This window comes from Poeciliopsis prolifica, unplaced genomic scaffold, assembly GCF_027474105.1.
Source record: "Poeciliopsis prolifica strain line A6 unplaced genomic scaffold, Auburn_PproV2 SCAFFOLD068, whole genome shotgun sequence".
Taxonomy (NCBI): Eukaryota; Metazoa; Chordata; class Actinopteri; order Cyprinodontiformes; family Poeciliidae; genus Poeciliopsis; species Poeciliopsis prolifica.
In genome coordinates this window covers 1,251,594-1,262,773 of record NW_026562443.1, presented here as the reverse complement: position 1 = coordinate 1,262,773, position 11,180 = coordinate 1,251,594, and the positions used below count along the sequence as shown (strand labels likewise).

At 40.7% G+C, this 11,180-nt stretch overlaps 1 protein-coding gene across 1 annotated transcript; it reads right to left on the bottom strand.

Annotated features, from left to right (window-relative positions):
* Positions 1 to 76: 76 nt before the first annotated feature.
* On the bottom strand, positions 77 to 6,131 carry LOC129351584 (leukocyte surface antigen CD53-like). Its single transcript, XM_055020503.1, has 8 exons — positions 6,022 to 6,131; positions 5,269 to 5,353; positions 4,886 to 5,074; positions 1,989 to 2,063; positions 1,810 to 1,905; positions 1,608 to 1,730; positions 1,426 to 1,509; positions 77 to 440 (listed from the first exon to the last, which is right to left on the bottom strand). The coding sequence occupies exons 2-8, from the start codon at positions 5,329 to 5,331 to the stop codon at positions 369 to 371; spliced, it is 702 nt and encodes a 233-aa protein (XP_054876478.1). The 5' UTR covers positions 5,332 to 5,353; positions 6,022 to 6,131; the 3' UTR covers positions 77 to 368.
* Positions 6,132 to 11,180: the final 5,049 nt, after the last annotated feature.

Sequence of the window (11,180 nt, the reverse complement as noted above, 5' to 3'; positions counted from 1 at the left end):
CAGGAGAGGAAGTTTGGGTTTTAAAGCCTTCGCCACAGGCCGCATACACAGGAAGTCATGTGACAACAAGCAGACGACTGCTGAAATGGGTGTCGGCTCTGAGCGAACCAAACTTTATTGGCTGATTTAAGAAACAAATTTACTGCATCAGAAACCGTCTAATATAAAGACATGCAGGGAAAAACAGCAACAAGTAAAATACAGCAATGCTCACATCACAGTCTGAACCAAGGTGACGACCTTGTGAAGTTCATAATAAAATCTATACAATGAAGCTTTTCTTTTTTTAATGTCCAAGAAAATTGAATTGAATTCAAGGCTTTTAAGGAGGACTTGTAACTGTACAACGATGTCAGGCCACAGGGTCTTTATAACTTGTATCCCAGTCCAGACCTGCTGATGTGGCAGAAGAGCGTCATGGCAAAGCACATTCCCAGGACCTGCAGAGGCAGACATGGTGAGTTCCAGAGATGAACAGAAAGGAAATGATCAATAACCCAAATTAAAGAGGTCCAGGCTGTGGAGCCACAGAACCACAACCAGAGCTCACTGGTTCTCTGAAGGAGGAGAGGAGAGAACTGATCTGATCAGGCTTTAAGCAAAACTGACTACATTTGAACAGCTTTTAATATTCTTTATTTATGAATATGCATGTCATAGTATAACATGCAAAACCAGTTAATCAGAAAGAGGAAATGAACCCAACATATATGCATATGTTTTCTAATATAGATTGGTTTTGGCCTGTTATTCAAGCATCATCAGATTTATTTTATAGTGCCACATTTCAGAGTTGAGTCAAACACCAGCAGAGTTCAACCAACCAAGGCACATTTCTCTGTCTCTGACACTCGGATACTTTTCACTCTGATTCCAGCATCTTCATTCATCCATATGGACTTTCCATTTCAATTGGAAAACATGTGGAACTGGATTTGAATGGTTTCCAGTTATGGAAAGGCATGGAAAAACACAAGTTTGGAGAAAATATGTCAATGGGTATATAAACACAGGGATGTTCTCTATCTCATTGTCTAAAAACTTTCCTAAAAACAAAGGATCAAGAACTGTAGGAAGTTGAGTCTGAAAAGTAGAAATTAACTGAAAGTTTTGTCTCAGGATATAATCCAGAGCTCTTTAAATAATAGCATAACCACATGCAATATACAATACAGTTGTTCTGATGTTCAGTCAACTGAACTCACACAAAGTGTCTACCTTAATTGATGGAATAATAGTGATTACAATATGGAACAAGTAGCTGCCAGGGTTTTATGGCTGATATCAGTGTGCCACCAATAAATCCTTGGAATTACTGTACATAGAAAACTGAAGTTTGCAAACTGAAGTGTTCAGCACAGCTAAAGAGAGCCGTCTCGCTGTAACTCCAGTAACATTTGAATAAAGCTGCTTGTTCATCCTTACCTCAATGATGCATAGAATAATGACTGCGATCCCTGTAGTCAGGAAGTTCTCTTCAAACCAGTCTTTCAGTTTCATCAAACAGCCCTGCAAACAGTGAGTCACGCAACATATTATTTCAAGAATAGATTATTAATCATGTCAACAATACAGGCGAAAAAGATGATGTGTGTTAGTTCCTCTACCTCTTTGTACTTTATCTCAGGTTTAAGTGTATTATTTCTTGAGTCAACTGGTGCTTCCGTACGGCAGGACATAGGGATTTTATTTCCCCAGTCACTGACATTAGAGACTCCGCAGCACTTAAACTGTTTCAGAAAGGCAGAGAAAATGAAAACAGAATCTTGGCAAACATCTGAATCTCTGCAGAATCTCGGTTCCACTCACCGTCTCCTGAACTAAATCCCAGTCGCTTATTTTAGTGTCATTCTGTCTTGCTTTTTCCAAACCGTTCTTGAGATCCTTTGTCACTATATCGCCAATCTGAAAGGAGATGTTAGAGACGCGATTAGTCTTCAGTGTGATCTGGTCATGAACAAAGCGTGTGTGTGGTGCTGGAGTCCCACCTCTTTCTCATAAATGAGCATCAGGCATGCTGCTGTGAGCTCCACCAGCATCAGAATGAAGAGCACCAGGAAAAACTGTCAACACAAAGCATTGCACTTTTACTCACTTAAACGTTGAACAATGTCAGAGTCCTTCTGTATCACTGCACATAGCAGGAACTGTGTGGCATGACGCCAACAACTCAGAACTTCTACTGAACACAGACCAGATTCACTTTCACACAGACTAGGATTAGCTGGTCTAGGCTTAAGCAAAGCTCTCATCTCAAATATAACGAGAGCTGCAGTAGAAGCTCGCTGGCCTGGCATCTAGTGGTCAATGCTGCCCGTGTCTTCAGGTTTTCAAATGGATAAACGACTGAAAACATACGAAGAAATGTTTTATTTAGAAATAAGTCCAAACATCTGCGAGGTGTGAAGCCTTGAAATGAGACAGAAACATCTGATGGAAGTTCTGCACATATTTAAAGCAGGTTTTGGATGAAAGGTCAAATATTTTATCTGCGTGAAACTTTGAACATCTTATGGGAAGGTCAATATTTTATCTGCATTCTTTTAACCATCTTCACTTTGATAGATATTAGTCAACTGGTCGAAGTGGGGCCCGAATGACCGGGTCCGGTCCCAGAAGCAGACACATCTGCTCAGGTTGATGCTCCATCCTCCTCCCCCTGGTGCTGACTCTGTCCCTGCTGTGTGAAGCTGCTGTGTGAAGCTGCCACCACTGTGTTTTGTCATGGACACAGTGTGCTCAGGGTGATGTGTAATGTTGGTTTCACCTTTTGATGTTTCCTGTGACATACTTTTTGACTTTTACCTGAATAATTTTATTATGAGGTATTGCTACTGTTATTTGAGTGAAATGTCTGGATCCTGGCTGAATGCAGAACAAGTTTGTTTTAACTTGAGGTTCTCCAACACACACCTGCAGTTTTTTGTAACGTTTCATAGATTTGATTTTGACAGAAACTGATCATGAAAAATGTTTCTTTCAGTTGATTTTGTTATTTTGTAGTTCTAATATTGATTTGAATTATTTTCCTTCTGGTCTTTGAACAACCAAATTTACATTTTGGTCCACTTGATGATTCATTTTGAAATATTAAATGGTTGATTTTCTGTTCAGTTACTTTTCTACTCTGACTTGAGTCATTTCTTTGACAGATACTTTTTCTGTTTAGCGGATGCTGACGTTACGCTGCTCTTACGTCAATACATTTTTTGGATACTCTCCCCATCTCTGCTTATTTATATACTAATTTAAATAATATGTATCATTTTCCTTCATAATGATGCACCACTTTGTGTTTGTCTGCCTCCTGAAATCCCAATAAAACACAGTGAAGTTGTGATCCTGTCAGGAGAAAATGTGACCCTGCGGTCAGTTGGAGTGGTCTGTCTTCAGATGGACACGCTCCGTTTCACGCAGGAAGACTCGTGTTTTGGACCGTCTCCGCCTGCTGACTGAACAACCACACTGTTCTATGTAAATCAGCGGCTCTGCTGCAACGGTTTCTTCAACAGATCTTGGTGTGAACCACATGTGCTGACTGCAGGAACTTCTTCCAGGAACCAGGCTTCTCTCACGCTTTCCTCTCCTTTTTCCTGCTTTTGCTGCAGTAAAAACTGGAGCAGATATTTCACCAGGTAAAGATCTAGGAGGGACGTAGAAGAGGAACTATGGGACGTAGTTCTGTGGACTCAGACATGTCCGTTTAAGCTAAGTTATTTTTCTCATGTTGACTGATATACATTCATCTAGAAAGAGGGAGTCATTCTGTTTCTTGGTTCTTGTGGATGTTCTGGTGTCATACAGCAGCAGATGTTGTTTCACACTCTGAACAGTTCCTAAATGACAGTGAGGACTGGGTTGTTCTCTGTAATGTGGTGTATTTTTTTTATTATTACTGTTTTTGCAACTTTTTTCTTTTTCTCATTGCTAATTTTTGTTTCATTAGGACCGACGGCTCCTAATGGAACCCTAACCCCTGACCCATAGAGGAAGTGCTGCTTTTGGGTTAGGAGTTAGGTTTAGGACATTGTGTCCACAGTGTCCCCCAGGGGCCATTTGTGGCCCTTGGACTGTTTGTAGAGTCCCCTGACTACAATCCAAGAATAATACAAATTCAATCCCCAGCACAGGTGGTTGATGCAAATGTAATTTTTTTATTTTTATTTGAGGCAGAAAGATTAGAGACAAATTGAAATCTTATTCAAATACAAAGTATTCATCTTTACATAAGCACTTTTTAACTTTCTTATGCAAGAATAAAATCTATCCAATTCCAACCACAGAGTGGCATAAATTCTACATTTTTTTGATTTGATTTGTTTTTGCAATACGTAACAAATGTTTATTTTAATAGGAGAAATCTGAGGAGAGTTTTGGTTCATACATCTCTTTCCAATAAAAACATAAATCTGATTACTTAATTGGTTTAACTAACTTGTTGCACTATCAGGTTGGTAAAAAAATAAAAAATAGCATCATCATATACGTTTATTAAGAATATGCCATTTTTCTGCCCCCAAGTCATTTTGACTTAAAATTTTGCCTCACAATATGGTTTGGACACCCCGGGTTTAGGATCGAGATGTGAACTGAGTTCTGTGTAAGCTTCAGTTAAGTTAGCTTAAGCATGATACTGGATATGGTTAGATTTAGGGTAAAGGTCAGGTTTAGGCAACAGAAGTGAATGAAAAATGAATAGAAATCAGTGAACGTCCTTGTACTGATAAAAACAACACACTATGTGTGTGTGTGTGTGTGTGCGTGTGTGTGGGTGTGTGTGGGTGTGTGTGTGGGTGTGTGTGGGTGTGTGTGTGTGTGGGTGTGTGTGGGTGTGTGTGTGTGTGGGTGGGGGTGTGGGTGTGAGGGGGGTGCGTGTGTGTGTTACCGTCATGAGGAGGCAGCGGTTCTCCTTGAGGGCCCCCAGGAACCCCAAGAAGGACACACAGGTGATGATGATGCCGCTGATCAGCAGCATGCTGGGAATGTTGAGCCTGTCCAGAGTCGGGGTGAGAGCAGCGAAGTTCAATTTCACCATCAGGTAAACACCGAAGCTCAGAACCGCCACTCCACACATCTAACAGCAGGGAGAACACACACACTGATTATCACGACATGCAGTGGATCATGTTTCCAAGTAGAAAACTCTGCTGATTAGTTTCTGTGATTTCAGCTGAAGTGAATCAAAACATTCAAACTTGATTGTTTGCTGAGATGAGAACATGAGATCAGCTTGACAACATGATCCTGCTGTGATTGGGACATACGTACAAAACAGAGGAAGTTGGCGACACACATGGTGTATTTTAAACACTTGAGGCAGCCTTGAGCCATGGTGACACTCTGCTAATGGAACCTGTAATAGGAAACACACGCACACACACACACACACACCACACACACACACACACACACACACATATATGAACATTTCCTCCTGATGTCGAAAGAAAAGTCCAGAATTCATCTGATCTCATTATTTATTTATTCATTTCTCTCTCATTTCCGACACATTCTGTTCAGTTTGTGCCGAACAGCAGGGAGGCGAGAGTGACGCATCTCACTTCCTGTGTTCTGCCTCCGTTTACAGGAACAGGTTCATCAGCTTCTGCCCAAACTCCTTCGACCCAAAAGAGTTTCATGTGTTTTTAACTTCATGGGAATAAATAAGATTTTCAAACAAAATGCCTCCACAAAATTCAAAAACTTCTAAACACTGATCTTCAGAGTAAAATCTATGTAATCTCTAACGAGCGGACAAAGTCAGAGGTATTATTAAACCCATTCTCTTTTAAATCATAATTGTTTTTTTTTTTACATTGAAAGCTAAAGAATTTCCATTGCCCTCTTTAATAACTCAATTTAACTTGTCTTTTTCACATTTTTACATTTTCATTGTTGTTTTTATGTTCACAACTCTTCCATGTTTCTATATAAAGACAAAACGATCAGCAGAGAATCTGGACTTTGGTCAGGAATCTTAAAACAATCACAAACCAGCTGAAGGAGCAGCAGAAGTCCTACCTGTAGAGTTGGGATCCGCTGGGGTCTGTTTGTTTTCAGACTGAAGTTAAGTGAACTGTGCTGCTGCAAACACTTCCTCTTCTCATTGTGCTGAGGAGGGACTGAGCTGCGCGTCTGCTGGGGCTTTCAGCAGCAGGTCTCACTTCCTCTTTCTGCTGCATGGAAATACCACCCCACAAAGGATGCATGTCTGTTTTTATATATTTAGACTTTGACCTCAACTGATAAGCACATCTTGAGGAAAAAGTATTCTCCTTTACATGTGTCACATCTTGTCCCAAGCATGAATGTATTTGGACAGCATTGAGTGTGACAGACTAATAAAAAGCAGCAGATAACGAACTGTAAAGTGGAAGAATGATGAGTTCAATATTAGGGCAGATTAGGATCTAAACCCTTTCAACATCCATTCATCTGTCCTTCCAAAATAGAAAGTGTAAATCTCCCAGAATGTCTTGGGTAACACTGGAGGAGCTTCAGAGAGCCACAGCTCAGGTGGGAGAACCTACTGACCTTGAGTCTGACCTCCATGGAGAAATATAAGCTATCCAGTTTGCCACAGTTTGAACCACAATATGTGATGTTATTATATATATATATATATATATATATATATATATATATAATAATATATATATATATATATATATATATATATATATATATATATATATATATATATATATATATATATATATACAGAGAGAGAGAGAGAGAAAGAGAGAGCGATAAATCATTTATTGATCTTGTTAAGCTATTCATGTATATTATCTGTAATTAAACTGTAGGCCAGAGGAAATGATGCTACAGAGTCACAAACTGACTCAGGGTCAGATGAGCAGGAACTCATCAACTGGTCAACATGTTTTTGACGTCATGAGGTTTTCAACTAGAATTAGTCATCTAGAAACGAGTCACACAGAAGCTACATGTGTATTTAAGGAAGGTTTTAAACTATCTGAACAGGAAGCGCTGCAGGTCGTGTTTAGGCTCCTTGTTCTGGTCAACATCATGTTCTCAGGAACCACAGAGTCAGTTATTAGTGAATATGGTGGTCAAGCTGCTGATCACGCTAGTCATCACGCTACATCAGTAAAACTCAACCAGAAGGAAAACAGGGAGATCCAAGATTTTAGAGAATAAAAGCACTAAATGATTGGAACAGGAAACATCACACAGCATCACGCCTCCGTCTCCATGCTGATTAAAGGTTCATGTTTTTCATTTGTTTTTCAGGTTAATTTCTTCGTCATGGTCAGTAGTTTTTTTCTGTAACAGATGGATGGATGACTGCTGGTGTGATGCTGCTTCACTTGAGTCCTGCTCATCTGACGGGGATTTCTCAAACTGAGCACTTGACTGAACCCAACAAAGACTAATGTTTCTTTTCCAGTTTCGTCACAGAGTACGACTGTTACTGCCTGGTGACATATAACAGCTTTAAGGCCATAATGTCTAGAAGTATAGAGTAGACCGTGTGTTCTCTAGCTGGAGTTAAAACAGACAACATAGAACAGCTCTATTTTCAGCTCTAAGCTCGACCATCGGTGGTCTCCGCTTACCTCTCAAATATTCGAATATAGATTTGAAATGCACACATTTTGAGAAAACTGGTAGCAATGAAGTCATGATCTGAAGCTTTCCAATGTGATTTCTTTGGGACAATTCAAATAATTTCTAAGGCAAAATCTTCTTCTAGTTCTTAACTCACATTTTATTAGCTTATTTCATAGAGTCAAATTTCTGAATGACTTGTTTTGTCGCTGTTTATATTTTTTATTTTGTTTGTTAGTTTGTCTCCTTTGTAAAATGATATTTTGGTTCCCAATGAGGCAACCTAAAGATGTAGCACTTGAGTGATGAATTTGTTTGGCTGTGGATCAATGTCTCTGTGGAAAAATGTGATTCCTGTTCGAATCTTTTTGCTTTTAGTTTCCTAGAGAATGAAAGAGGAGCTCATAAGGGAAGCTCATATTTACTCAGAACGTCTTACTTCTCAGAGACTCTATCACCAGTAAAAGTGTGTTGACCTGATAGAAGAGAAAGGGGGGCTGCACTCTGACGGCCCCCCCGTTCACTGCCAGGAAGAAGAAAGAATAATCCATATTGTAGAGCAGAACACAACCCAGACTCATCATCCTAATAAATGTTTGAATGAAATAATAATAATAATAATAATAATAATAATAATAATAATAATAATAATAATAATAATAATAATAATAATAATTTACTTTTGGTCATTTGTATTTTTTCCAAGCACAAATCAAAAGAGAAGAAAAAACAAGACAAAACTACAGATCAATATGCAACATTTCAGTTCTTTCAGTGCGGAGAACTCAACATGTAAACTGGAAGACGAGGAGGTTGAACCACAGGCTTGAACCTCTCACATTCACGCATGCACACACACACGCTTTACTGGAAGCCCTTCTAAAAATAGAAACAGCTGGTGAATCCCACTCTACTACCTGGAAGGAGAAGCAGGGAAGGTTCTTTCTCCAGTGAAACAACTTTCAGTGGAGAAAGCTCCATCATTTCATTCTGCTGTGTGGAGCACTGAAGTGTAGCCCATCCAGTGGAGCGTGAGCAGAATGAGGCGCGGCTCTGAGCTGCAACACACACCACACCCTGAGCTGTGTCAACCAGCTGCTGGTGACCTGGGAGATGCCATGGCAGATGGGGTCAGATGGGGTCAGATCGGGTCAGAGCCCCTCAGATCGGCTCAGATCGGGTCAGAGCCCCTCAGATCGGCTCAGATCGGGTCAGATCGGGTCAGAGCCCCTCAGATCGGCTCAGATCGGGTCAGATCAGCTCAGAGCCCCTCAGATCGGGTCGAGCGGGTCAGAGCCCCTCAGATCGGCTCAGATCGGGTCAGATCGGGTCAGAGCCCCTCAGATCGGCTCAGATCGGGTCAGATCAGCTCAGAGCCCCTCAGATCGGGTCGAGCGGGTCAGAGCCCCTCAGATCGGGTCGAGCGGGTCAGAGCCCCTCAGATCGGGTCGAGCGGGTCAGAGCGCCTCAGCTTACACAGCAGAAAACATCCTCCCAAGCATGTATGATAATCATCAAAATAACAATCAGACTAAACTCTAAACATTCCTGTTGCCTAAATGCAAAGTGTTCTCCTAAAATGACTCCAAAATAGAAAAGACGGAGTGGAGAAACTATGACTTGAACTCATGTGCAGAGGTGAATCTAGGGATGTTAGGGCCCATGTTGAAGCCATGGGGCCTCCTCTGTCTTCTGTAATTATATTTCAGGTTATTTAAATGAAACATACTTGGACTTAAATTCAGTTTCACCTTTAAATTCTCAGCATATGTTACAAGCAGCCAGGGTTGAGGAACAGGTCTCTGGAATAGGGGTTGGTGGGGGGGAGTTGGGCTGGGGGGTATCTAGATGCGTTGGGTTTTGTTCTGTTGTTCTCTTCAGTAATCCTAGATTTAGCACAAGACATTTGACAGATGAGGTGCTGAAGCTCCCAATACATACAACCGATTTCAGCACTTTGTATTTTGCCGAATGTTTTTCCAGGCTAGTTGCGGTGAAAACTGCATTCTGTCGTCTCTCAGAAGGATCAACTAGACAAACAGTTGATCCAGCTCATTATCTTCTGCTAGCATCTTTGTGCCAGAAAACACAGACTAACACACACCTCCCCTGGTGCAGAGGAGCCTATGATTTTAAGAGTGAGGGCTATTTTAGGTGCAAAAGGGGAACCAAAGAACTTTAAAGTTAGAAGTCATGATTTTATGCATCATCAGTGTTTGTTTCTTAAATGATCACATCACAGAGCCAGGACAGGAGAGACCAGAGGTGACTCGGCTGAATTCAGCTGCTTGGATCAGAGCTGCCGGTCTGTCCATCTGCAGCAGATCAGAGTCGGGTTGGCAGGGTTTCTTATGCTGTGGTCATTTGTATACAGGAAATAATGTCCTTTTAGAACGCTACATTGAGCAAATCCTGTTTCTATGCACAAATCAGCATGCACTAATCACTGTTTGAGTCACTTTAGTAAAACAAACTGCATGTAAAAAACTTTTTAACGTTGATTTTAGACTGAAGACCAGACTGAATCACATAATGTCTGTCCATGGTAACTCGAGTAGCTGCAGAGACTCACCGACTGATAAATTAGAAATAAGGATTAAAAAAAGACAAGTCAGCAGTTCACAGCTCATGCAGAGTGTGAGGAAACAGCAGAACCTTCCTTTAAAGGCAACAGAACCACTTTGAAACAGCGATGTGGGTCCGATGATGCAACAGGGTCGGCCACATTTACTGGACGCCCTTCTAAAGATATTCACCAGGCCTCAAAATAAATTCACTTAATGTCATTAAGAAAACTTGTGAGAAATTCAACCTTAAATATAGGAACTTTGAATAAATAACAGAAATGTTGGTACCCAATGCTGTTAATAGTTTACAAATATCACACTAGCCAATAGAACAGAACTTTGTCTTCGTATCAGTAGGATGGAGCATTCAGAGAGTGGCCTAGTCCATGCACTGCTCTCGTCATGTCAGCTCAGGCCACAGGTTTAGGATGGGAGTTGGTTGAATTGTGCATGGTCGCTCATTTTTATGTTTATTTGGGAATATTTATACATCATGATGCAGTTGAAATATCCACTGATGACGCATTTTCACTTTTTCATGCGGCGTCAGTGAGGTCATGTTATCATGGCGTCTGAAGGTTCCCAGCGCCAAAACAAGCGCGCCGCATCACATAGGTGTTTATGTTTGTGATGGTAGGACAGATAAATCCTTTTCTGGCTTTTCTCATCATGCATATGGTTTGAAAGTGGTTGTCATGGAGACTTGATGACATCAAGATGCCACTCTTTACTGTAACTTTTACTTCTCTGACTACTGTGTCCACTGTGTGTAGCAATAAATGGGTTGCTGTTCCACCCAGTGGCCAGTGTCTAAAAGAAATAGCTCTTCCTCACTCAGATCGACCCAACAGGAAACAGGAAGTCTTTAATTATTTAAAGACTTCCTGTTATTTTAATTCAGGCTAATCGTTTTGCCTCACAAGAGTTTGATAAAAATAAATACATACATTTCTGTTCTTCAGAGCAATGAGGTCCAATCATCAGCTTGTTGAGTCTTCACAGTTAAAATAGAAATAAAAACGATCATCCAACAAGAAC

Excerpts from the sequence above, each read along its gene's own strand:
- LOC129351584 (XM_055020503.1), bottom strand. The coding sequence starts at position 5,331 with ATGGCTCAAGGCTGCCTCAAGTGTTTAAAATACACCATGTGTGTCGCC. Across the intron at positions 5,075-5,268 it reads TCGCCAACTTCCTCTGTTTT|ATGTGTGGAGTGGCGGTTCT; the intron begins GTACGTATGTCC and ends CCCTGCTGTTAG. Across the intron at positions 2,064-4,885 it reads ACCGCTGCCTCCTCATGACG|TTTTTCCTGGTGCTCTTCAT; the intron begins GTAACACACACA and ends TTGTGTTGACAG.